This window comes from Platichthys flesus, chromosome 20, assembly GCF_949316205.1.
Source record: "Platichthys flesus chromosome 20, fPlaFle2.1, whole genome shotgun sequence".
NCBI classification, from domain to species: domain Eukaryota; kingdom Metazoa; phylum Chordata; class Actinopteri; order Pleuronectiformes; family Pleuronectidae; genus Platichthys; species Platichthys flesus.
Window position 1 is genome coordinate 20,927,297 of NC_084964.1, and position 22,461 is coordinate 20,949,757.

At 43.8% G+C, this 22,461-nt stretch overlaps 3 protein-coding genes across 3 annotated transcripts; all 3 read right to left on the reverse strand.

The window, feature by feature from the left end:
* Positions 1–11: 11 nt before the first annotated feature.
* Positions 12–5,719, reverse strand: acta2 (actin alpha 2, smooth muscle). The gene is made up of 9 exons (XM_062413952.1): positions 5,608–5,719; positions 2,884–3,063; positions 2,259–2,387; positions 2,063–2,173; positions 1,837–1,921; positions 1,557–1,718; positions 1,292–1,483; positions 1,022–1,203; positions 12–698 (listed from the first exon to the last, which is right to left on the reverse strand). The coding sequence occupies exons 2-9, from the start codon at positions 3,010–3,012 to the stop codon at positions 555–557; spliced, it is 1,134 nt and encodes a 377-aa protein (XP_062269936.1). The 5' UTR covers positions 3,013–3,063; positions 5,608–5,719; the 3' UTR covers positions 12–554.
* Positions 5,720–10,925: 5,206 nt separating this feature from the next.
* Positions 10,926–12,303, reverse strand: ch25h (cholesterol 25-hydroxylase). The gene is made up of 2 exons (XM_062414387.1): positions 11,767–12,303; positions 10,926–11,627 (listed from the first exon to the last, which is right to left on the reverse strand). The coding sequence occupies exons 1-2, from the start codon at positions 12,286–12,288 to the stop codon at positions 11,295–11,297; spliced, it is 855 nt and encodes a 284-aa protein (XP_062270371.1). The 5' UTR covers positions 12,289–12,303; the 3' UTR covers positions 10,926–11,294.
* A 562-nt stretch (positions 12,304–12,865) lies between these two features.
* On the reverse strand, positions 12,866–21,511 carry noc3l (NOC3-like DNA replication regulator). The gene is made up of 21 exons (XM_062378465.1): positions 21,350–21,511; positions 20,451–20,655; positions 20,223–20,349; positions 19,991–20,145; positions 19,852–19,914; positions 19,628–19,758; positions 19,383–19,544; positions 19,091–19,184; positions 17,983–18,158; positions 17,769–17,897; positions 17,556–17,684; positions 17,320–17,400; positions 16,599–16,699; positions 16,450–16,522; positions 16,288–16,351; positions 16,129–16,200; positions 15,532–15,713; positions 14,915–15,043; positions 14,731–14,828; positions 13,323–13,407; positions 12,866–13,250 (listed from the first exon to the last, which is right to left on the reverse strand). Exons 1-21 carry the CDS (start codon positions 21,356–21,358, stop codon positions 13,125–13,127), a joined length of 2,391 nt encoding a protein of 796 aa, XP_062234449.1. The 5' UTR covers positions 21,359–21,511; the 3' UTR covers positions 12,866–13,124.
* Between the last annotated feature and the right edge of the window lie 950 nt (positions 21,512–22,461).

The window sequence follows — 22,461 nt, forward strand, 5'->3', positions numbered from 1 at the left end:
CAGACACAATGTCTCGTAGGACAACTCTTTATTGTCTCTTCTTTCTGTTCCATGTTGACGTAGCATCTGTTTCTAATTCTGTTCTAATGCAGACAGGCGCCACGAGGCCCCGCCTCCCACTTTGACATACTCATAACTCTACGAGTGTGTTTGGCTCCAGAACAAGGGAAGATGACACCAGGGGGCGACATTCAAGCTTTATTCTTAAAAAAAACAACAACAAAAAAACAGAAACACTAACAACAAGTAGAGAGCGGGGGTGAGGGGGTGAGGGGAGGGGCACGTTCACAGTTTGCAGGTGAACAGAGGCTTAAGATTTTAATCTTAAAAGTTCAACAGAAACATCTGGAATTAAAAACATCTGGACTCAGACAGTGACATCATTTCCCTTTTTCCAGCTGTACTGGAAACGTTTAAGGAGGAAGTGAAGTCAACAACAACAACAGCCTGACGTTGTTGTTGTTGCCTGTGTTGGGGGTGGGCGGGGGGCTCTGTGCTCAGTGAGAATAAAGTCGGTGCTGCTCTGGCGGGGGGGGGGGGGGGGAGGGGGTGCTCTAGAAGCACTTGCGGTGGACGATGGAGGGTCCGGCCTCGTCATACTCCTGCTTACTGATCCACATCTGCTGGAAGGTGGAGAGCGACGCCAGGATGGAGCCGCCGATCCACACCGAGTACTTCCTCTCAGGGGGGGCGATGATCTGAGGGGGTAGAATTTTTACTTGTGGTATTTTAATGGTGACAATAAAGTCACTGCCTTTAAAGCTACAATCTAAAAAATCTGAAAATTCTTAAAAATGAAAAACATCCCTGAATGAAAGTCTTAATTTAACCTTAACTGAGGGAGAGCCAGACACGCCTCTTAAGGGAGGAGTTAAGGATTAACGTTGGAATGAAGCTTTAGTCGAATGTGTGTGATTAAGATCTTACATTCAATATTTGTTTTTTAACTTGTTACAAACTTTGTGACGTTTGTGGTGAAGTAACAACACGTCAGCTGACGTCACGACGCCCCCTGGTGTACCTTGATCTTCATGGTGCTGGGCGCCAGCGCGGTGATCTCCTTCTGCATGCGGTCGGCGATCCCCGGGTACATGGTGGTTCCCCCGGACAGGACGTTGTTGGCGTACAAATCTTTACGGATGTCGATGTCACACTTCATGATGCTGTTGTACGTCGTCTCATGGATCCCAGCGGACTCCATACCTGAGGGACGAAGAGGCAGGTTGACTGACAGGTGGACAGACAGAGAGAGAGGGACACAGGTTCATAGGCCGGTGGACATGTGTCTGACCTATGAAGGACGGCTGGAAGAGCGTCTCGGGGCAGCGGAACCTCTCATTGCCGATGGTGATGACCTGACCGTCAGGAAGCTCGTAGCTCTTCTCCAGAGAGGACGAGGTCGCTGCCGTGCCCATCTCGTTCTCAAAGTCCAGAGCCACGTAACACAGCTTCTCCTTGATGTCCCTGACGATCTCTCTCTCCGCTGCAGAGACAGAGAAGACACAGTGAGACAGGCGGACGCCACATCACTGAGCTGAGGGCCGGCGCCGTCGTACCGGTGGTGACGAAGCTGTAGCCTCGCTCCGTCAGGATCTTCATGAGGTAGTCGGTCAGGTCGCGTCCCGCCAGGTCCAACCTCATGATGGCATGAGGCAGCGCGTAGCCCTCGTAGATCGGCACGTTGTGGGTGACGCCGTCGCCTGAGTCCAGGACGATACCTGGACAGAGGCCGAGGTCAGTAACTCTACTCACCCACCACACGTGTAATAAACACTTTATAACATGTGAAGAGACTGAGGAGTGTGATGATGATGATGATGAAGAGTGAGGTCCAACCTGTGGTTCTTCCGGAGGCGTACAGTGACAGGACGGCCTGGATGGCCACGTACATGGCAGGAACGTTGAAGGTCTCAAACATGATCTGATACACGTTACAACGCAAGAGAAACAAGTTGACTTATTATCAACGTGTAATAAACATGTTATTAACATTCAGACATTATTAAGATGTGTTATTCACTAGTTAACTCATTTCATCACATGATGTTTCAGCCCCTGTCACCTGGGTCATTTTCTCCCTGTTGGCCTTCGGGTTGAGCGGAGCCTCCGTCAGCAGAGTGGGATGTTCCTCTGGAGCCACTCGCAGCTCGTTGTAGAACGAGTGATGCCAGATCTGACCAATCACAGAGCAGACACACTAACGAGTCACAACCATTAGATTAACCAGTGTTCATGATGACGTTTGGATTCCCACTGACCTTCTCCATGTCGTCCCAGTTGGTGATGATTCCATGTTCGATGGGATATTTCAGGGTGAGGATTCCTCTCTTGCTCTGAGCCTCGTCTCCAACGTAACTGTCCTTCTGCCCCATTCCCACCATCACGCCCTGAACGAGGCATCAGCCACCAAAGATTAAAAACAGCTCATCTCCAATATTCAGCAGGAAACTTTTAGAATATGCAGACTTCTGAACAGTTTGGTGGATTTGTTACAGCTGCAGCTCTTCTGGTTCAGGAAGCAGAGGATCATGGGTAATATCCCGCGTCACGACGCAGTCAGAGATCAACACAATGATTCATTTCTTTTACATGAAAGCACTTCATCAGACACAGAGACAGAGTTAATTCCCTCATGTGGCTGCAGGGGGCGCTGTTGCTCAGAAACTGTTATAAAGTGGTACTTTAAAAAACTGATCTGATGGAAAAGATTAGTGGATAGAGAGAATGAAACAGAACAATGGAGAATCAGAAGAGGTGATGAGGTCATCTAAGGTGAACAGGAAGTGTTTTACTGCCTCTCTGCATGTGACCCTGACAGACAAACAGGAAGTGACAGCATCAACGTAAGCATTAGCGTTAGCCTGTCAACCAATTTGTGTTCACCTGGTGCCTGGGCCGGCCCACGATGGAGGGGAAGACGGCCCTGGGGGCGTCGTCTCCAGCGAACCCCGCCTTACAGAGGCCGGATCCATTATCACAGACCAGAGCGGTGCTCTCCTCATCATCACACATGACTGCAGGGGGCGCTGTGGACGAGCAACGACACTACGACACCGGCTCACACTGTGGAGGGACGACACGTGATGAGAGGCTGTGCAATTCTGTTGCAATGGACAGTGGCGTCCAGCTGGGGGCGCACTTCTGTTATCAAAAACTTTGATAAAAATCATCTTAACACGGGAACTTAAATTTAGGCATTTCAATTTATAACATATTTATAGTCTTTAGTCTTTTTCACAAACAGAGAAAATACATACACACACACACACACAAACACACACACACACACACACACACACAAACCACTGTTCTGTCCTTTCCTATACTGAAGGAACAAATCACTCTGGGAAAATGTCCTAATTAGGACATGAAGCCGAGACCGGACTGTGTTTGGAAGACTCTCTCTCTCCCTGTGTTCACCCTCCTCACTCAACCACTTTTTTCCTTTTTTGCTTTCTCTCTCTCTCTCTCTCTCTCTCTCTCTCTCTCTCGCTCTCTTTTTCTCTCTGTCTCTATCTCTTTTTCTCTCTGTCTCTCCCTCTCCCTCTCCCTCTTCCTCTCTCTCTCTCTCCCTCTCTCTCTCTCTTTCTTCTTCTCCCTCTCTCTGAGTTGACTCCATATTTAGTCATGAAACCGGCTTCGTTTTATTTTGTCACAGTTTTACGCTGAAGAAAATAATATTTAGTTTTTAATTGACTTCGAAACAGGATGAATCATTTTTTGTATTCTCTGAAAAATGAATGTTATGAACTATTTTCTGTGGTGGATTCGGTTTAGGTTTATGTTTATTTTATGTTTAGTTTAAGGTTAAGGTTAAGGTTTAGTTTTAGGTTAAGAGGTGGTTAACCCTAACCCTTTAAACATGTAAGAAACAAACAAACTTATCATTTTGAAAACTTAAAAGTGTTCAAGATAAAAAGTCATCAACAACTGAAGCATCAAAAATATAAAGTATGTATAAATATTATATAGTATTTATATATTGTATAAGGCTATGAACTTCAAACAAATTTCATTAATAGATTGTTACTGCCCCCTGCTGGATGAACAGTTTCTAATTCTCAGGTTTAATCAACACAAGAGTAAAGTGTTGTGTTTCATCATCGACCATGTGAAACAGCAGAAAGCTCCAGAAAACATCTGAGATATTAAAAGCAGATTGTCCCTCCAGGCCTCCGTAGTTTCCCCTGTCAATCAACACTCAGGGATTATAATAAAACTGATGACATCATCAGGACGAGACGTCTGAGATGGAAGAGCAGAAGAAGTGGAACAGGGAGGAGGAGAATCCAATGAAGAAGGAGGGAAAGAAGAGGAGAGGAATACAGATGAAGTGATGAAGGTGGAGACGAGCAAGAGGAGGTGGTTTAGGAGCAGAAAAGATATGATGCTGGAGGAAAGAGGAAGAGGAGAAGTGCAGCAGAGGAGGAGGTGAAGAGATAAATGAGATGCAATGAAGGAAGAGGTGAGCGAGGAGGTGAGGCAGAGAGAAGAATGTGAGGAATAGAAGAGGAGCGGAGGGAAGGAGAAGAAGAAGCAGAAAAGGAAGAGGAACGGAAGAAGAGGAAGAGTAGAGTAAGAGAATAAAAGAAGGTAATGAGGAGGAGGTGAAGATATTTTTAATCAGAGAAAACAGCTTTGTATCAAAGATAGTGAGAGAGGAGGAGCATGATGGAGGTGAGGACGGCGGAGGAGGTAAAGATAGATAAAGGTGGTAAGAATGGACAGAGGAGGTGACGGAGGAGGTGAGGATGGACAGAGGAGGTGAGGATGGACAGAGGAGCTGACAGAAGAGGTGAGGATGGACAGAGGAGCTGACGGAGGAGGTGAGGATGGACAGAGGAGGTGAGGATGGACAGAGGAGCTGACGGAGGAGGTGAGGATGGACAGAGGAGGTGAGGATGGACAGAGGAGCTGACAGGAGAGGTGAGGATGGACAGAGGAGGTGAGGATGGACAGAGGAGCTGACGGAGGAGGTGAGGATTGAGAGAGGAGGTGAGGATGGACAGAGGAGCTGACGGAGGAGGTGAGGATGGACAGAGGAGGTGAGGATGGACAGAGGAGCTGACAGGAGAGGTGAGGATGGACAGAGGAGGTGAGGATGGACAGAGGAGCTGACGGAGGAGGTGAGGATGGAGAGAGGAGGTGAGGATGGACAGAGGAGCTGACGGAGGAGGTGAGGATGGACAGAGGAGGTGAGGATGGACAGAGGAGCTGACGGAGGAGGTGAGGATGGACAGAGGAGCTGACGGAGGAGGTGAGGATGGACAGAGAAGGTGAGGATGGACAGAGGAGCTGACGGAGGAGCTGACAGAGGAGGTGAAGGAGGAGGTGAGGATGGAGAGAGGAGGTGAGGATGGACAGAGGAGCTGACGGAGGAGGTGAGGATGGACAGAGGAGCTGACGGAGGAGGTGAGGATGGACAGAGGAGCTGACGGAGGAGGTGAGGATGGACAGAGAAGGTGAGGATGGACAGAGGAGCTGACGGAGGAGGTGAGGATGGACAGAGGAGCTGACGGAGGAGGTGAGGATGGACAGAGAAGGTGAGGATGGACAGAGGAGCTGACGGAGGAGCTGACAGAGGAGGTGAAGGAGGTTGAGTCTTACCGTGGCAGTGCAGGGCTGCTTGGACGTGGGGAGGGGGCAGGACAGAAGTGAGAGTCTGAACGACTGGGACTGAGTTTATCAACCCTCCATCTCCTCCTTCCATCCCTCCTTTCATCCCTCCATCCCAAACATGGACCGGGCCACCTCCCTCTCTCTCTTTCCTCTTCTTGATTCCTTATAGGGCAGGACCTAAAGGAATCAACCAATCAGACAGCTCGAAGCACAGCCGAACTTTCTCTCATCATTCACTGCATTCCTGAGTGAGAGAGAGAGAGACGCCATTAAAAGTAATAGTAATGGAGTATTTAAAATATTACTCAAGTAAATGTTTGTGAATTTATAAGATATATCATAAAATAAGTATTAGAAATAAAATACTGTTTAATATGAAATTGATCAACAAACAACATTCGTCTGAATATTTTTTTGTTTTTTAAGTGAAATATGATCCATGTTCTTTTCTCTGACACAAACGAGTGTCCAGCTGTGACGGTGTTGAAATCAAACTGACGTGTTGACAGTGGAACAGTGGAACAGTGGAACAGTGACACAGTTCACACTCACTAGGTTTCATCATAAGGATGAAGAAGATTTAACACATCACTGTAGAATATTAGTAGAAGCCGAATAAATCATAAATCATTATAATTATATTTTATTTTAAATAATATACTGTTATGAATTATATATTATTAATCATGTTTCATATATCATTATAAAAACATATTGTTATATATATTATATAAACCCTATATCACTATTTGATTTAGTATTTTACCCTCCCTGTACTCTGATTTTAATTTAACTTTATCTGATTAACCCTGAAGAATCAGAATCATTCAGAATTTTATTTGTATCCTGTTGATAAGCACAATCTTATTAATAAATAAGAGGACAAGTGAATTTGAAAGTGATGTAGAATCTTCCTTCAGGAGGAGGAGGAGGAGGAAGAGGAAGAGGCAGCGAGCATCTCCTTAAAAAGACAAACACGACGGGAGGGAGGAGGTCAGTCTGAACAAGGAGAAGAAGAAGAATGTTTGGAGGAGATGTGTGTGTATGTGTGTGTGTGTCACAGAAAAGAGCCTTGTATGGAGTTAGTGAAGAGGATTCTGGGAAATGTAGTAGTTGCATGAGGAAGAGAAATAATTCTAGCGTTAAAATCTGTTTTGTTCACAAAAGTGTTGACTGACCTTTAACCTTGAACACATAACAAAACATTTTTATTTATTTTAATAATAAATCAATCAGGTGTGTTGAACTGTGGTTAAAATTAAAGGTCATCATTTTGAAATAATAGAAAACATGAAACATAAATAAATATTTGTATTGCTTTTATTCTGAAAATCCATTAAATCTCATTTCAACCGAAGTCACTGATGAACATTCACAACTTTATTAATCCACGTTCTCTGAGAGAATTTAATAAATAACCCGTGAAACAACATGAATCTAAAACTAATGAAACATTTACTCCTTCGCCCTCTTGAATCAGCAGCTTCTTCATGGGACCTCACATGTACTTGACATGTTCCTCCCGTGTACCACACATGTTCCTCATATGTTCCTCATTTGTTCCTCACATCTTCCTGACATGTTCCTGACATGTTCCTTACATGTTCCTCATATGTTCCTCATTTGTTCCTCACATGTTCCTATCTTCCTGACATCTTCCTGACATCTTCCTCACATCTTCCTCACATGTTCTGGAGGTTCTGTCTGTGAGAACAAAGGTCTGAGTCAGGTCTCTGGACATGTTCTGGATCTTCTCCTGCAGCCTCCTTGTAAAATGTGTGTAACATGTCAGAGTCCATGTGAGGAACCAGCAGGACAATGTGTGGAAGCTTCCCAGTGAGCGAGTGGACGTGTACATGAGGTTTCTAACACGTGACGTGAAACCTGAAGAACATGAACATCTCAGGATGAAGAAGAGGAGCCGGACACGTACAGGACGAAGACTTCCACTTGGAAACACGAGGAGATTCCAGATCTTCTGGTGATGAGGGCCCACGCGGTGTGGATGAGATGTAAAACACAACACTGATCTTTCCACAGCAGCGTTTATACGCCATGTCCCGCCTCCTGCTGCTCTGCAGGCCCCGCCCCTGCTGCTCTACAGGCTCCACCCCTTGCCTGATATTCCCACATGTTCCTGTCTGAACGAGTCGGACCGACAACCTGCTGCTGCTTCACAAACACCAACTACACAACATGTCCACACAAATCCTGTGTGAAAAAATCGTCTCTGTCGTCGAGTCCAAAAAAGGAAACTGGTCAGTGAATACAAAGAGGACTGTTTGTGTGTGTGTGTGTGTGTGTGTGTGTGTGACGTTCAGTATCTCCTTCTTTAGTTGTACAGTGTCCCCACCACTCCCCCCCCACCCAACCCCCCCATCTTCATCCATTTACACTGACTCACACATTCACACACACACACACACGTTTGTACAGCTTCTTAGAAAGGACAATCATTGACTTAATGCTTTACGAACTAAACGTCTAACCCTAACCCTTAACCTAACCCTAAAACCAAGTCTTAACCCCCAAACAGTCCATTAAAGGGGGGGGGGGGGGGCAAAGTGGAGACCGGCCAATTGTCCTCGCTCGGTTGTAGATTCAAAGTGGTCCTCACAAGGAAGCTGTACAAACACACACACTCCCTCTCATCCTGGACTTTGACCGAAAATGGGAATCAGTCGGATCCTCAGACTCAGACGCTGATTGGTCGAGTGACGTCATCACAGGAGCCGCCGCCCAGCCAGCCCAGGAATGTGTGTGTGTCTTCCTGTACTTATATCTGTGTGAGGACCATGTGAAGCTGAGACTGGTCCTCACTTTGAACGTTTCCCTGTTTGAGTGTGTTGAGTATTGCACTGGTGTCCCCACTAAGACACCAGTGCAATCCTGTGTGTGTTAGTACGTGTGTTAAATGTGTGTGTGCGTGTGGTTGTATGTGTGTGTGTGTGTGTGTGATGTATAAATCACAAACTTCTGATTTGTTTAAAACTGTAAATAAACTGTAGATAAAGTTTATTCCATTTGGAGAAAGTATTCGAATACTGCAAAAAATTTGGTCCTGTTACTTTGTAACTTTAGATAAAGTTTGATAAGGAAAAATAAAATATAAAGTTACATGAACTGCTACTGATTGATTATTTCCAGTGTAGATTTTATATCACATCTGGAAAAATGAAAACTGAATAAATCGATTTTTAAAGTGTAAATGAATCAATATTATACCAATTGATGTTGTTTTATATACAACGTCATATTTTTATATATTATTAATATTTTTGGTAAAGAAAATGATCTAAAACATGTTGTGTGTTATATGTTATACTTATACATTTACACTTGACATGTTCGTGAGACAAAAATAATTAAAACTGACCAATTATTTATATATTTAATTAATTAAATTTCATTGAATGAACCAAAATAAATCAACAGCTCCCCCTTCTTCCCTCTGTACCCGTGATGTTATCCTGCAGCTCCTCCAGCTGGATGCCTGGTGTCAGTGCAGTGTTCCTGTAGTAAAACTCAGTGACCTGCAGGTGGCGCCACCTGCATGTTAAATTATTTGGATCAATTTGTTAAAAATCTTTGGTTTCCAAATAAAGACTAATAATGATATTATTGACAATAAAACACGCAATAGACAGACAGGGTCACATGTGAGGATTAGTTTCTGGTTTTATTTCTTATGTTTTATAAAAATGTTGTCACAATGTTTCAGGAACACTTTGTCCTTTATGAAAACGTGTCTGAACAGAAGTTTCAAATATCTCAGATGATTTAAAACTGTCTCTCAAACATGTTTGGACAAATGTCTTCAAGTTTCCTGGTTTATCAAAATGTTTTCACTCAGAAAGAATGTCTCATGGGGAAAGTTATAAGTCCACACACACACACACACACACACACACACTGACACACCTGAGGGTTTTTCCTGCTGAATTTGATGACGAGTCGTTTCCTGTCAGTCGCAAATCAGTGAACACATATTTCTACACACGCGTACAAACACACTCACTGAAGACACTTACTGCACACAATTGTTCACAATAACATACATGATATATTGAATTCTAATGTTGTAAAAATCAGATTTTGGATTCTAAAATTGAATGATAAAAACCACGAAACATCATCATCTTCATGACTGAAATAATCAGTGACCTCCGACTCAACTCTGATGAGAACAAGGTTTTGATTCTAATCCTCCTGGACCTGAGCTTTATACGATTTGACCACGACGTTGTTATCGCTCGCTGATAAATAATAATAATATTAATAATAATAATAATAATAATAATATCGTCCCTAAGGGATTTTCCAGAGTTTTTTGTTCTAATCCATCATTCTGAATGGGTTGCGGCATGTTTGTTGAGTCACCAGGAAGCAATGGCTGATGGGAGAATGTTTCTTCATTCAGAGTTCACGCCCTGAAACATTTTTCATCTTGAGTCTGTCCTAAAGCTTGGTGACTTTCAGAAGAACATTAATATTCCTCTGATGAAAATGTTTATTAGATTATTTCAAATGGATCAGATACATTTTAAATGTTGTCAAATGATTATTCTATTCTTCAAATGACTTCAGTTTAAAAAACATTCATCCATGAAACACTTTAATAATTTTTTTTTTAACATTTTCAAAATATTAAAATGATCCAAATTTAATAACATATAGATTATTTACTATAACAAAGCACTGTGGTCTGTAAAGTAATTAAATAACTACAGTAATCCAATGCAAGTAGCGGATTAAAGGTAGAATCCCTCTGAAAGTTATTAAGAGTTGTACTCGAGTACCGGAGTACATGTAATCATTCAAACTTTCATTTCATCAATAAAAATATGTAAATGAATAAATATCTCATTTAGAATGTGCCGATTAATATTAATTAATTTACATTGGAATATCATCTTGTGGTCATTTTAGAGTTAAAGGTTCAGTGTGTAAGATTTAGGGGAACGGATCTATTGGCAGAAATGTAATACTTAATACTTAATAATCCCAGTGTTGTATCACTTGTGTTAAACTATTTCCTCACACTAGTGTTTATATATAAATAATTAATATTTAAAAGATTTATGTTTAAATACTTTGAGAAACCTGGTGGCCTCCGTAGAGAGGACCTGATCCTGCTGTAGATATAAAGTATTTAACTTGACAGTAGCCCAGACTGGACAAACCAAACATCTTTTGAGTTTCCATGAACACTGAAGCTGCCACAGGTTCTCCTTTATGTTTGAGATAAGTAAGAACTTAATCATTCAAGCTAGTTTTGTTATTGAACTTTATTCTGATCACTTCACAAAAACATTTTTCGCATTTTATTTTACCCGAAACAATTTTTCACATCAAAATTCGAACCTTTGTTTGTTAAAAACATAATTAATATTCAAATCAATAGTGTTTTTATAAAAACGAATAAAAGAATGTCAGTCAACACATTAAATACATTTGTTCAATATGAACTATTATCTATCACCAACAAAATATTATTAAATAATTCACATTAAATGTATGGAAGTTCAAAAACAGGGACTTCAGATTCTGTTTTTAAAACATTGATATAAAAAACTTCAGGTCAAGACGTTGACCAACATCTCTATCAGTTCATCTTCATCATCAGTTCATCTCTATCAGTTCATCTTCATAAGCTCATCTTCCTCAGGAGTGTGTCAGTCTCCTGTGCACAGCGTCCCTGCCAGAAGATCCCAGTGTGTGAAGTAGGGGGCGTAGTTGCACTTGGATTTGAGGTGGTGGAGGTTGTGGTGGCGAGCGCCGCCGTACAGCCCGAGCGGCACCAGGCGGTGCGTGGCCCAGGGCAGGTCGTAGCCGCAGTGGTCCTCCACCGACAGCCACATGTTGACCAGGAAGAACATCAGCTCGGTGAGCGGGTGGCAGCCCAGCAGGGCCGGAGTGGCAGCGGCGAAGACGCCGAGACTAAGAGTCTCCCAGGCCCCGGAGAACTCTGCGGTGAGGGCAGAAGTGGAGCTGAAGGTGTGGTGCACCTGGAGAAACAACGTGAGGACATAGTTTAATTATGGATTTATTACATTTGAATTCTTATCAATCAGGAATGAAACATTATTGGATAAAATGACGCCACCGTGTGGTCAGTTGGGACAGTGCAAGTGACCGGGTACGCACCTTGTGGAAGTTGCGGTACAACCAGGTGACCTTGTGATGCAGAAGATGCCAGGTGAAGCTCTGGAAGTCGAAGAGCAGCAGACACACAAACACCTGAGCAACCAGCCGGCTGAAGGGCGGGGCCTCCTCGGGCAGGGGGAGGGGCCGCAGGTACGAGTGCAGCACGGTAAGCGGCAAAATAAAAACCAGGTGGTTATAGAGCGTTAGCTTCAAGCAGCTCCGCACTGAGGCCCAGCTGACGGAGCTCTCCGGCTGCAGCTTGTACCTGCACACCAGGGCCCACCTGGAGGACAACAGGTCCAGCAGCAGGAAGGGAAGACAGAAAGACAGGTAGACAGACAGAGAGAAGAGGACGGGGAAGACAGGTGAGTGCAGGATGGAGGCATGTCCCAGGAGGACAGACCAGAGCGGCTGCAGCAGCATTTTCTCATCTGGTTCAGACTGAGCTGGACACGCCTTCTGACTGGCTTTATATGAACCCAGCCCCGCCCATTCCACTAACAACCTGTCCGCCCACCACATCCTGCACACGCCCCCACAACCATATATATACTGTCACTGCTCCGACAGGAAGCAGGGAGAGTCAGGTTGTTTCAGAGCGGATTAAAACTCAGCAGTGACACCTGCTGGTTGACACATCTCAGCAGCTGGAGCATCCCAAAGCACATCTAACACACACACACATATATACTTATATATATATATATAACTATATATAACATATATACTTATATATATATATATAAGTATTATATATGTATTATATGTGCACACATATATAGTTATATATATATATATATATATGTATATAAGTATATATATATATACTTATATATATAACTATATATGTGTGCACATATAAAACATATACAATACATATATATGTATGTGTGTGTATATTCAGCACCAGCATCTTCAGCCCTTTAGGGTCTCTTCTTTACTTCATAATAATAATAGTTATTAATGTCTCAAGACAAACATTTATCTGATGAACAAACGATGGACAACATGTCTCCACTTCCTGTCCAACAAGCAGGAAGTGGAGACACCTGATCACACCACACTCAGTTTCTGTTCGGCAATAAAAACAAAACGTCACTTTTATTTTGATATGATGGAAATATTTTATTGTACAAATGAATCTTTTCATTTCATTCAACCAACTCATTCGAACAGTTGTGTTTACACATTTCTCTTATAAAGCATTATTGGATGTTTAGTTCCTGATCAGTCCCTACTCTGGCTCCTTATTAGGTTCTCACTGGTTTCTGTTCTGGTTCCCTCCATGTCTCTGAACTCACTATTTATATGTTTAAATGAAATCTACGTCCTGCTGTATGTGTGTGTGTGTGTGTGTGTCAGTGTTGGCTTGGTGTTTGTGTTGCAGTGAAGTCCAGCTGCGTCTCCTCTGTAAGGTTCAGAGCATCATTGACTCGTCTCTGCAGCTCGGCGTCCAGCAGCGTGGCTCCGTGTGTGAATCGATCCTGATGAATGAAACTTAATCAGTACACGTTTGGTTGTGAACAGCAGGTTAAAGGTGAGATTGATTTCTCTACCTTCTTCTTGGTGCGGGGCGGAGCTACCGGGGGGTTAAAGGTCATGTCTTTGACGTTGTAATCTCCAAACAGCTCAACCGGAGACCTGGACAGGAAGTCAACACATACACATGAATTTTAAATTTTAAGGAGCATTTACAGAGTTTTTAAAGGCTTCATGATTGTGGTGTGTGTGAATCGGATAACAAACAGCATCAAATCAAGCACTCCCTGCTCCAGAGGTCTGTACTATTAAGTTCAACATGTCCAGGATATCGTCCTGAGATCCCGCTGAACTTAACTAACAATCACAACAAAACTAACTGGTCACATGACGCTGGTTATCAACTCGTTAAGTTAACTCAGGTTTGCCAGCTCTGAGCGTGTGCGCACATGAAAGGGGCGGAGTTTACTGCATATGACCATTCACAGACATGGACAGTTTGACTGACAGCAGAGCTGAGGATCAAACTATTGTATAATAAAAATTAGAGGAGAACAAACATCCAGAATAAAAGAAACTGTTTTTAAAACATCTGGGATCGTGTCACGGCCTAATTATAGTCCTGCGACTGCAACCGCGGAAGGCCACGCAGCTGCATCGACGGATCCGTTTTGGTTTATGCTTCCTAAACGTGTTGCGCGTGTTGCAACGCAATTCACCGCCAGAACACTAGGCGGAGTAACTTTTTGTTTCGAAAACAAAACACACAAAGAAGATACGTCTTCTTCTTCGTCGACTGTTTACTTAGATCACCACTCCGGCTCCTCAGAGCCTCTTCCTGGCGGACAAATCCTCCAGTCAGTGACGGGTTATACAAGTGGTCATACTTTCGGATCTCTTCTGCCAAGTGCTCTTCTATTTGGTCCATATTCGTTCTTCTAAATCTTCCGTGATTTCCGCGTACTGTGGGGCATGAAACCGGAAACTAGACTCCGGACGGGATGTAGTCAACCGACCAATCACAAGCCTTGCGGGCTGCGTGAGGCTCGCGTCGTTTTGTCGTATAGTTAGAAAAATTGGCGGACGCACGCAAGCCGCCAGAGGGCTCGAAAGGGGCGTGTTGCGTGTCTTGCGTGCATGCGTGCGACCGTGCAACACGAGTATAATTTGGCCTTCAGTGTGTACCTTACAGCGCCCCCTGGTGACCACGTTATAATAACGTGTGAACGAGATAAATAACGAGACCGGAACCTGCTTTACTAACGAGACGTTTGGAAGTGAAGAAGCCTCTGGATGAGAAATGCTTGAAACCCATGATCTCACCTATTTAATAATATAACTACACAGGAGAAAGCTACTTAAAGGAATAAAGTACTAAAGAATGTGTGGTTCTCCTCCACTAACACACACATTTAACCTGAAGTTAACCTGATAACCATAAATCCTGCTTCATAGTGCAGGGCCGTGTTGATCAGCTGATCGTACCTGCGGCTCAGCTCCATGCCGAGCGCCGCCGATCCTTCACTGGGAGCTCCCCGGCTGAGGTGAGCTGCAAACTGTCGCACAACTGGATGGTAATGTCTCTGTGAACACACACACACACACACAATGATATTAATCTGCATATGCAATGTGTACATTCAGTGTGTGTGTGTGTGTGTGTGTGTACCTGCAGTGTGTGTAGCTCCCACAGTGCAGTGTTTTGTGCGTTGCAATGTTCAGGTTCATCGAGTTCCGGGAGATAGAAGCCGCTGCCCTGAACCTCGTTATCTAACAGGAAGTCACACTTAGGAAAAGACTGACACACACACACACACACACAGTTAATACATCACAATGTGTTCAGACAGTAAAGTTCTTAATGTTTTAATTTGATGAACAATAGTCAATGTTTCTCTCTTTCACACACACACACACACACAGTTAATGCATCACAATGTGTTCAGACAGTAAAGTTCTTAATGTTTTAATTTGATGAACAATAGTCAATGTTTCTCTCTTTCACACACACACACACACACACGTTTGTACAGCTATCTTAGTGAGGACACTCACTGGCATAATGCTTTCCCTAGCCCCCCCACCCTAACCATCCAACTATATTCCTAACCTTAACCCTTAACCTAACCTTGATATAGCCCTCATACTAACCCTAAAACCAAGTCTTAACCCTCAAACAAACCATTAAGGGGGGGGGGGGGGTTCAAAAGGTCCTCACTTTGTAGGTTGTAGACTCAAACTGGTCCTCACAAAGACAGCTGTACAAGGGCACATGCACACACTCACGTGCATGGTGGCCCTGTTGGCGGCGAGCAGGCCCACGCTGGCGTTGGGCAGGACGTGGAGACTGAGTGTGCTCAGTCGTTTGACGAACGCCATCGCCCTCTGCAGGGTGACCTGCTTCCTGCGGCGGATCAACAAGGTGTCCAGACAACGCAGCAGGATGATGATGTCATCATTAGGCGCCCCTGGGTCAGACGGAGCAGTTTCAGTTTCATGCTTTCAAAGAGCAATAAGTTCTCTGGCTCTGTTAACAATTAAATAATAAACATTATAATCAGGATTCATGCAGCTAGCTCAGTGAACTGGAAGGTTATGATTTAAATGAACTCTTAGGTTTCTATTGTATTAGCATAGTGTGTGTGTGTGCTCATCACTTTCTCATTGTGTTTAAATACGTGTCTCAAACTCTATAGTCACACTTTTTGTTGCCACTTTTCAACTAATCGACAAACTGCCTATTCCACATTAATGTTGTCGTTTATCTCTGCTTCACTGTCTGTGTGTGTGTGTGTGTGTGTGTGTGTGTGTGTGTGTGTGTGGGGGCGGGGTGTGTGAGTGTAAACTCCGCCCCAGGACATGACATCACAGCTGTGAACTGACCTGCATGTAGCCGCGGCAGCATCCAGTAGAGCTGAGAGTAGAAGGTGAGAGGGTCGATGTTCAGGACGTCACCTGATACAAACACACATCACAGAGTCAGGGACCTTTGACCTCCTGTTGCAGGATGTCCATGTGTCCTTTTCAAGATAAAAGTCTGACCTTGTCCTGACAGGATGGTGAAGACGGTCTGGATGCAGTGAAGACTCTCTCGATTGGTCCGATCCTGCAGAGATGACAACATCAATCACTTATTGATCGATCAGTTTGTGACACCGGACTAACAGCTGATTAGTAAGGGGCGGGGCCAAAGTGAATACTCACGCCTGATTGGATGAGGTTCTGCAGCACGTTGAGTAAGTCATCAAAAAACTCCAAGTTGATCAGATGAGCAAAACTGACAGGAAGTGACAACAGAGTCAGTGCTATTGCAATACACTGTGTGTGTGTGTGTGTGTGTGTGGGTGTCATACTTGGCCAGTCCCTCCAGTACGGCGGGAAGAAGAACAGACCCCTGAGCTTTCTTCAAAATCCTGAAGTAGATGAGGAAGACGATGTTCAGAGTCTCTGTGTGCTGAGGAAGAGGAGGAAGAGCAAGAGGTAGAGAAGTTAGACGAGGAGATCAGGTTGTCGTTTCTCCCAAAGTTTTATATTTAATTTTTAACTTAGGCTCCTCCCACACAGACGCATCATCACTATTGTAACGTCTGACCAGCCTCTGAATCAGAGACTCGTGTGAACTGGTTTGAAAACTGGTAAACGGTGAAACGTTCTCCTCCTGATTGGTTATTATCAGTCACATGGAGGAAGACCTTTCAGGAGCACTTCCTGTCGGCTGCACTTCCTGTCGGTAACACCTATTGTCGGTCGCACTTCCTGTCGGTCGCACTTCCTGTCGGTCGCACTTCCTGTCGGCTGCACTTCCTGTCGGTAACACCTATTGTCGGTCACACTTCCTGTCGGTAACACTTCCTGTCGGTCACACTTCCTGTCGGTAACACTTCCTGTCGGTAACACTTCCTGTCGGTAACACTTCCACCTTGTCGATCCGGCTCCGCCTCTTCACCTTCACTGTTCCTCTCTCACTAAGCAACCAGCTGCAGAGGAGACAATCTACTTCCTGTTTACATCACATGACCGGTGGAATGTGAGTGATCATGCAACATTAGGGCGGAGCCTCATCTTTCTACTCACAAGCTTGATCTTGTTCTCTTTGCTCTCCGATGCTTCGACCTCCAACAACTCCTTCTCCAGCTTCTCCTCAGCCTTCTTCCACTGCACACACAAACACACACAGACACACACAGTGAACAAGTGGAACATTAACTAACACGTTGTAAATGTGTAATTACATGTTTATAAACGAATGCGTAATATTGATTAACGCTTGAATGTGATGATTGATTATTATCAACAGTTGATGAACAAACCTTCCTCTTCATCCTGGACAGACTCTTCTTCTCTTTATTGTTCATGAATTTTTTCTTTGGCGCAGTCGCCTCCACGTCCTTCTTCATCTGGACCTCCTGAATCCTCAGGCTGAGCAGCGTCCGCAGCACCTGGGGGGGTGGGGTCAACATGTCAGTGTGAGGCAGCTGTCCCACAGCAGCGGACATGATGTTTGGGTGTGCTTGATTCGTTACCTCAGGTCTGATGTTGTAATTTAGACTCTTAACAAGTCCAGAGACGACTCTGACTGTCGCCAATGACGCCCCGCCCAGTTTGTCCTCCTGGAAGAGCTTCCTGAACGCATCACAACACATGTCCGACACCTGTAAGCACAGAGACACCTGAACGCATCACATGTCTGACTCCTGAACCTTTCCTGACAGTATGGTGCAGTGGGCGGGGCCTCACCTGCTTGGCGGGGTCATTCATCAGCGGCACGAGGACGACCACGATGTTATTGTGGAAGTTGAAGTGCGGCAGAGCGAGCAGCAGCTCACACAGACAACGAACCGACACGTGGGCCAGACTCTGGTACGACTGAAGACTCACAACCTGCGAACGCTTCTTCTTCTGCTGCTTCCAGTCTGACAGCACAACACACAGGCAGTGAGTGTGTGTGTTTCAGTGTGTAGTAGAAAGTTGCATGCAGTTGTGTGTGTAAGGGACGTTCATCGGTTGTGTTTTTATCTCATGTAATATACAGGACTGTCTCAGAAAATTAGAATAATAGGGTTAGGGTTAGGGTTAGGGTTAGGAAGGGTTATAGAGATAGGATAACCCTATAGAGATAGGATAGGGTTATCCTATCTCTAAATATTCAAATATTTAGAGATAGGATATTTGAGTTTTCTTAAGCTGTAAGCCATAATCAGCAATATTAAAAGAATAAAAGGCTTGCAATATTTCAGTTGATTTGTAATGAATCCAGAATGCATGACATTTGTTTTTTTTAAATTGCATTACAGAAAATAAAGAACTTTATCACAATATTCTAATTTTCTGAGACAGTCCTGTATATTATAAATGTAATGATCTGCCTCCTCCAGAATCGACTGTTTGTAAGGGGCCCTGCACCGGGAGAAACCCAGGGGCCCTGCACCGGGGGGAACCCAGGGAGGTGCAGCTGAACCACTGGTTTTTCTGATGGACACTTTGATCTCTGGAGTTTAACTGACTGGTGTTAGGGTTAGGGCTGTTATACTGTGAAATTAAGTGTTCCCGTAATGTTTTTGAGCAGTATATAACATTATATATATATATATATATATATATATATATATATATATATATACTATAGTAATTCTTCAGTCCATCCTGACTCTCTGGCTTCTTTTCATCGCTCTGATACACAGACACACACGTGTGAACTCAATACAGAACTCAGTCTTGATTATTTGTGACCAATAACACATCTGCACAAATATATCGTTAATCTGCGGTTGTTATTGTCCAACTATTCTGTGTGTAGTCGAGGTTGTGTGTCATTGCTGTGTGTTGTAGTGTAGTTGTTATGTACCTTTGATGGTCTGTTCCAGGTCCTCCAGGTAAAACTTGTACTGACTCACTAAACCTTCCTCAAACTCTCTGAGACGCTGAGTCTCCTTCTTCACCTGGAGACAGAATCATCATCATCAGAACACACACACACACACACACACACACACACACACACACACACACACACACACACACACACACACACACACACACACACACACACACACACACACACACACACACACACACACACACACACACACACACACACACACACACACACACACACACACACACACACACACACACACCTTGACGCCCTTCTCTTCGGCGGTCAGGGGGCGGATCCTGTAGGTGGGGGCGATGTCTTTAAAGATCTCCATGAGTGAAACCATCACCAGCTTCCTGACCGTCACCGCCACGCAGGGGTCCGACTCCATCAGCATCCCCCGCAGCTCCTTCAGCCTCTTGATCTGATCACACACACACACACACACACACATTACTCTGATTGTCTCTGTAAATCCAGCAGGTCCTGATCTGGATCCAGACTCACGTTACTGAACGGGTCGGAGATGACGGCTGACGCCATGTTTGCGATGAGCAGCTTCTTCTGGTTTATCTTCTGAGCTCTGAGTTGCTCCATCTGCTCGGCTGTCAGTTCTACAACACTCTCTGGCTCCCCCTCTGGACAGAAGGATGCACAACAAGCACATCAGGACCAACAGCTTGGGACTTTTCATCTCATGTGTGTTCTTCTTTGTGTGTTTTCACTCATACCGTTCTCTGGCTCCTCTTGTTCTTCAGATGCTTTCTCTTCCTCTTGCTCCTGATGTTTGATGACTTCAAAAACAAATCACAAGTGATATTAAAACCATCCCTGATCGATCCCTGATCAATCACGGGTCATTAGTCGTACCTCTCTCCACAGTCTGGGGAATGACTCCCGTCTTGTCTTTGATTGGCAGCAGGTGGATGATCTCCTTCTCCTCCGTCCTCACCATCTTCCTCGGGACCTTTTCGTAGCTGTGGACGACCTCCGAGCTCCTCTTCTTCTCGCTGTGCACCGGCCCGCTGGGACAAACACAGCTCCGTCACCATTTTGTTATTCATCACAGCTGGATGACGACTGTGTGTGTGTTTGTGGTTACCATGATGACAGGTCTCTGGTGATGAAGGATGCCTGTCGAGCCATGGCGGTCATCTGCTGCAGGTCCTCGTCCTCAATCATGTCGGTGGGCAGAGTCTCCAGAAACTCCTCCTCATCCTCCTCTTCCTCTGTTTGAGACACAAAGCAGACCATCAGATCCCGCCCCCCTGGGGGAAACAAAACTCTAAACCAATCAGAGAGTGACCCATCGTTCACATGGTCCTCTCACCCGGTCTCTTCTTGTATGTCTCCAGTGGGCGGGGCGTCCGCATGACGGCATCCTTCACCGCCTGTCTCAGCTTCTTCTGCTCTTTACGCTGTTTTTTGGCGACGTTCTGTTGCTTCATCTGTCGGTTCTTCAGTTTGTTCTCCAGCTTCACATCGCTCGTCTTCAACAGGCGGCGGAACGACGGGCGCACCTTCTTCGACCGAGGCTGCGGGGGGGACAAGGGTAAGAATAAAATACATGAAGTAAAACTGAACAGGTTAAAGAGTTCAGAGAATTCATTCTGTCAAAATAAAGATGTGATATGTTTTACTCTTTCATTTTGAAAGTTTGCGTTCATCACAGCGTTAATAGACTTAGACAGGATAGATCTAGATAGCTCTAGATGAGATAGATGGATAGAAGAATAGATAGAAAGATAGATAGATAGATGGATAAATAGATAACTAGACGTATAGATAACTAATGGATAGATGGATAACTAAATGAGATAGATATAGAAAGATAGATAGATGGATAAATACATGAATAGATAAATAGATCATTAAATAACTAGATGTATAGATAACTAAACGGATAGATGGATAACTAGATGATAGATATAGATAGAAAGATAGATAGATAGATGGATAAATAAATAACTAGACGTATAGATAACTAATGGATAGATGGATAACTACATGAGATAGATATATATAGAAAGATAGATGGATGGATAAATAGATGATAGATATAGATAGATAGATGGATAAATAGATAGATAGATAAATAGATAAATAAATAACTAGACGTATAGATAACTAAACGGATAGATGGATAAGTAGATGAGATATATATATATAGAAAGATAGATAAAGGACAGTATCAAATCCTAAACTGTTTATTTAACGGTGTAAACTCACCGGAGCCATGACGTCGGTTGTTTACGGCCTCAGGGCTCTTCTTCTCCCCGGGTTTCGCTCACTTCTCCTCGGTCGCAGCGACAACAAACACCGGAGAGTTTAAGGGAGAAACTCCGGTTCGTTGCTTCACGTGTGTTGATGTGAGAACCGGGTTCACAGCGACGACCCGGAAACAATCAACCAAAGTCTTGCACCGCGGACACAACAGCGCCCCCAATGGCGGGAGGACCGAACAACAGAGACTACTATAGAACTATACCATAACCTTAACTATACACCAGTAAACATTCAAACCTGCTGCCGTCTGGCAGACGTTACCGGAGCATCCGAGCACGGACTACCAGCCTCCCAGGCCATCAGGCTTCTGAACAATCAATATTCCCCACTTCTTCACCCTGTAAACTGCTGCTTTATTTAACCTTGCTTTGACTATGTTATATGTTACACATATATTCATATTATTGTATTTAATTCTCCCCCATCCTTCACCCTATAAAGTGCTGCATCACTTGACTATGTTATGTTACATAGTATGTTATTTTTCTATTTTGTGACATGTTGCCTGCCATGTCACAAGAATTTCACTGCTTCGATGACGCCGTCATTGGTGCATGTGACAATAAACTTTAATTTCATTTGATGTGATACCTAATAATTAAGGTATTCTATTACCAGTAATCTGATTACTCTGATTCACTGGTTAAAGATTTAGGAACTTTGATGTTTTCCATCAATTTATCTAATGTTGTGTTTTGACTGTCAAACTCATTAAATAAAACTAGAACATTTCTTGAGCTCATTCTTCCACCAAGACCAACTATTAGTTTTAACTGTTCCACTTTTCATTCTCGTGATTATTAAGCTCAACCTGGACCAGATCAGACTCTTGAAAATCAGTCTGACACTTTTCATCATGAATTATTCTCTGAAAAAATTACATTTAATATCACAATGTAAAAAAAGATTAAAACCAACTTTCTGCACTGAGCCATAAATCATCTTCCACCAGGTTTACTGGAGATCTGTTCATCCTGCTGACAAACAAACAGGAGTGGAAACATGGCCTGATTATTATAGTTATTCATAATATACTATTCTGACTCTTAACATGG

Coding starts and splice junctions, on each gene's coding strand:
- acta2 (XM_062413952.1), bottom strand. CDS start 3,012: ATGTGTGATGATGAGGAGAGCACCGCTCTGGTCTGTGATAATGGATCC. Junction 1,922..2,062: donor ACAGGGAGAAAATGACCCAG/GTGACAGGGGCT, acceptor AACGTGTATCAG/ATCATGTTTGAGACCTTCAA. Junction 699..1,021: donor CCAGCACCATGAAGATCAAG/GTACACCAGGGG, acceptor CTACCCCCTCAG/ATCATCGCCCCCCCTGAGAG.
- ch25h (XM_062414387.1), bottom strand. CDS start 12,288: ATGTGGTGGGCGGACAGGTTGTTAGTGGAATGGGCGGGGCTGGGTTCA. Junction 11,628..11,766: donor TGTACCGCAACTTCCACAAG/GTGCGTACCCGG, acceptor TTGTTTCTCCAG/GTGCACCACACCTTCAGCTC.
- noc3l (XM_062378465.1), bottom strand. Junction 19,545..19,627: donor TCTCCGACCCGTTCAGTAAC/GTGAGTCTGGAT, acceptor GTGTGTGATCAG/ATCAAGAGGCTGAAGGAGCT. Junction 15,044..15,531: donor CCAACAGGGCCACCATGCAC/GTGAGTGTGTGC, acceptor TGTGTGTGTCAG/TCTTTTCCTAAGTGTGACTT.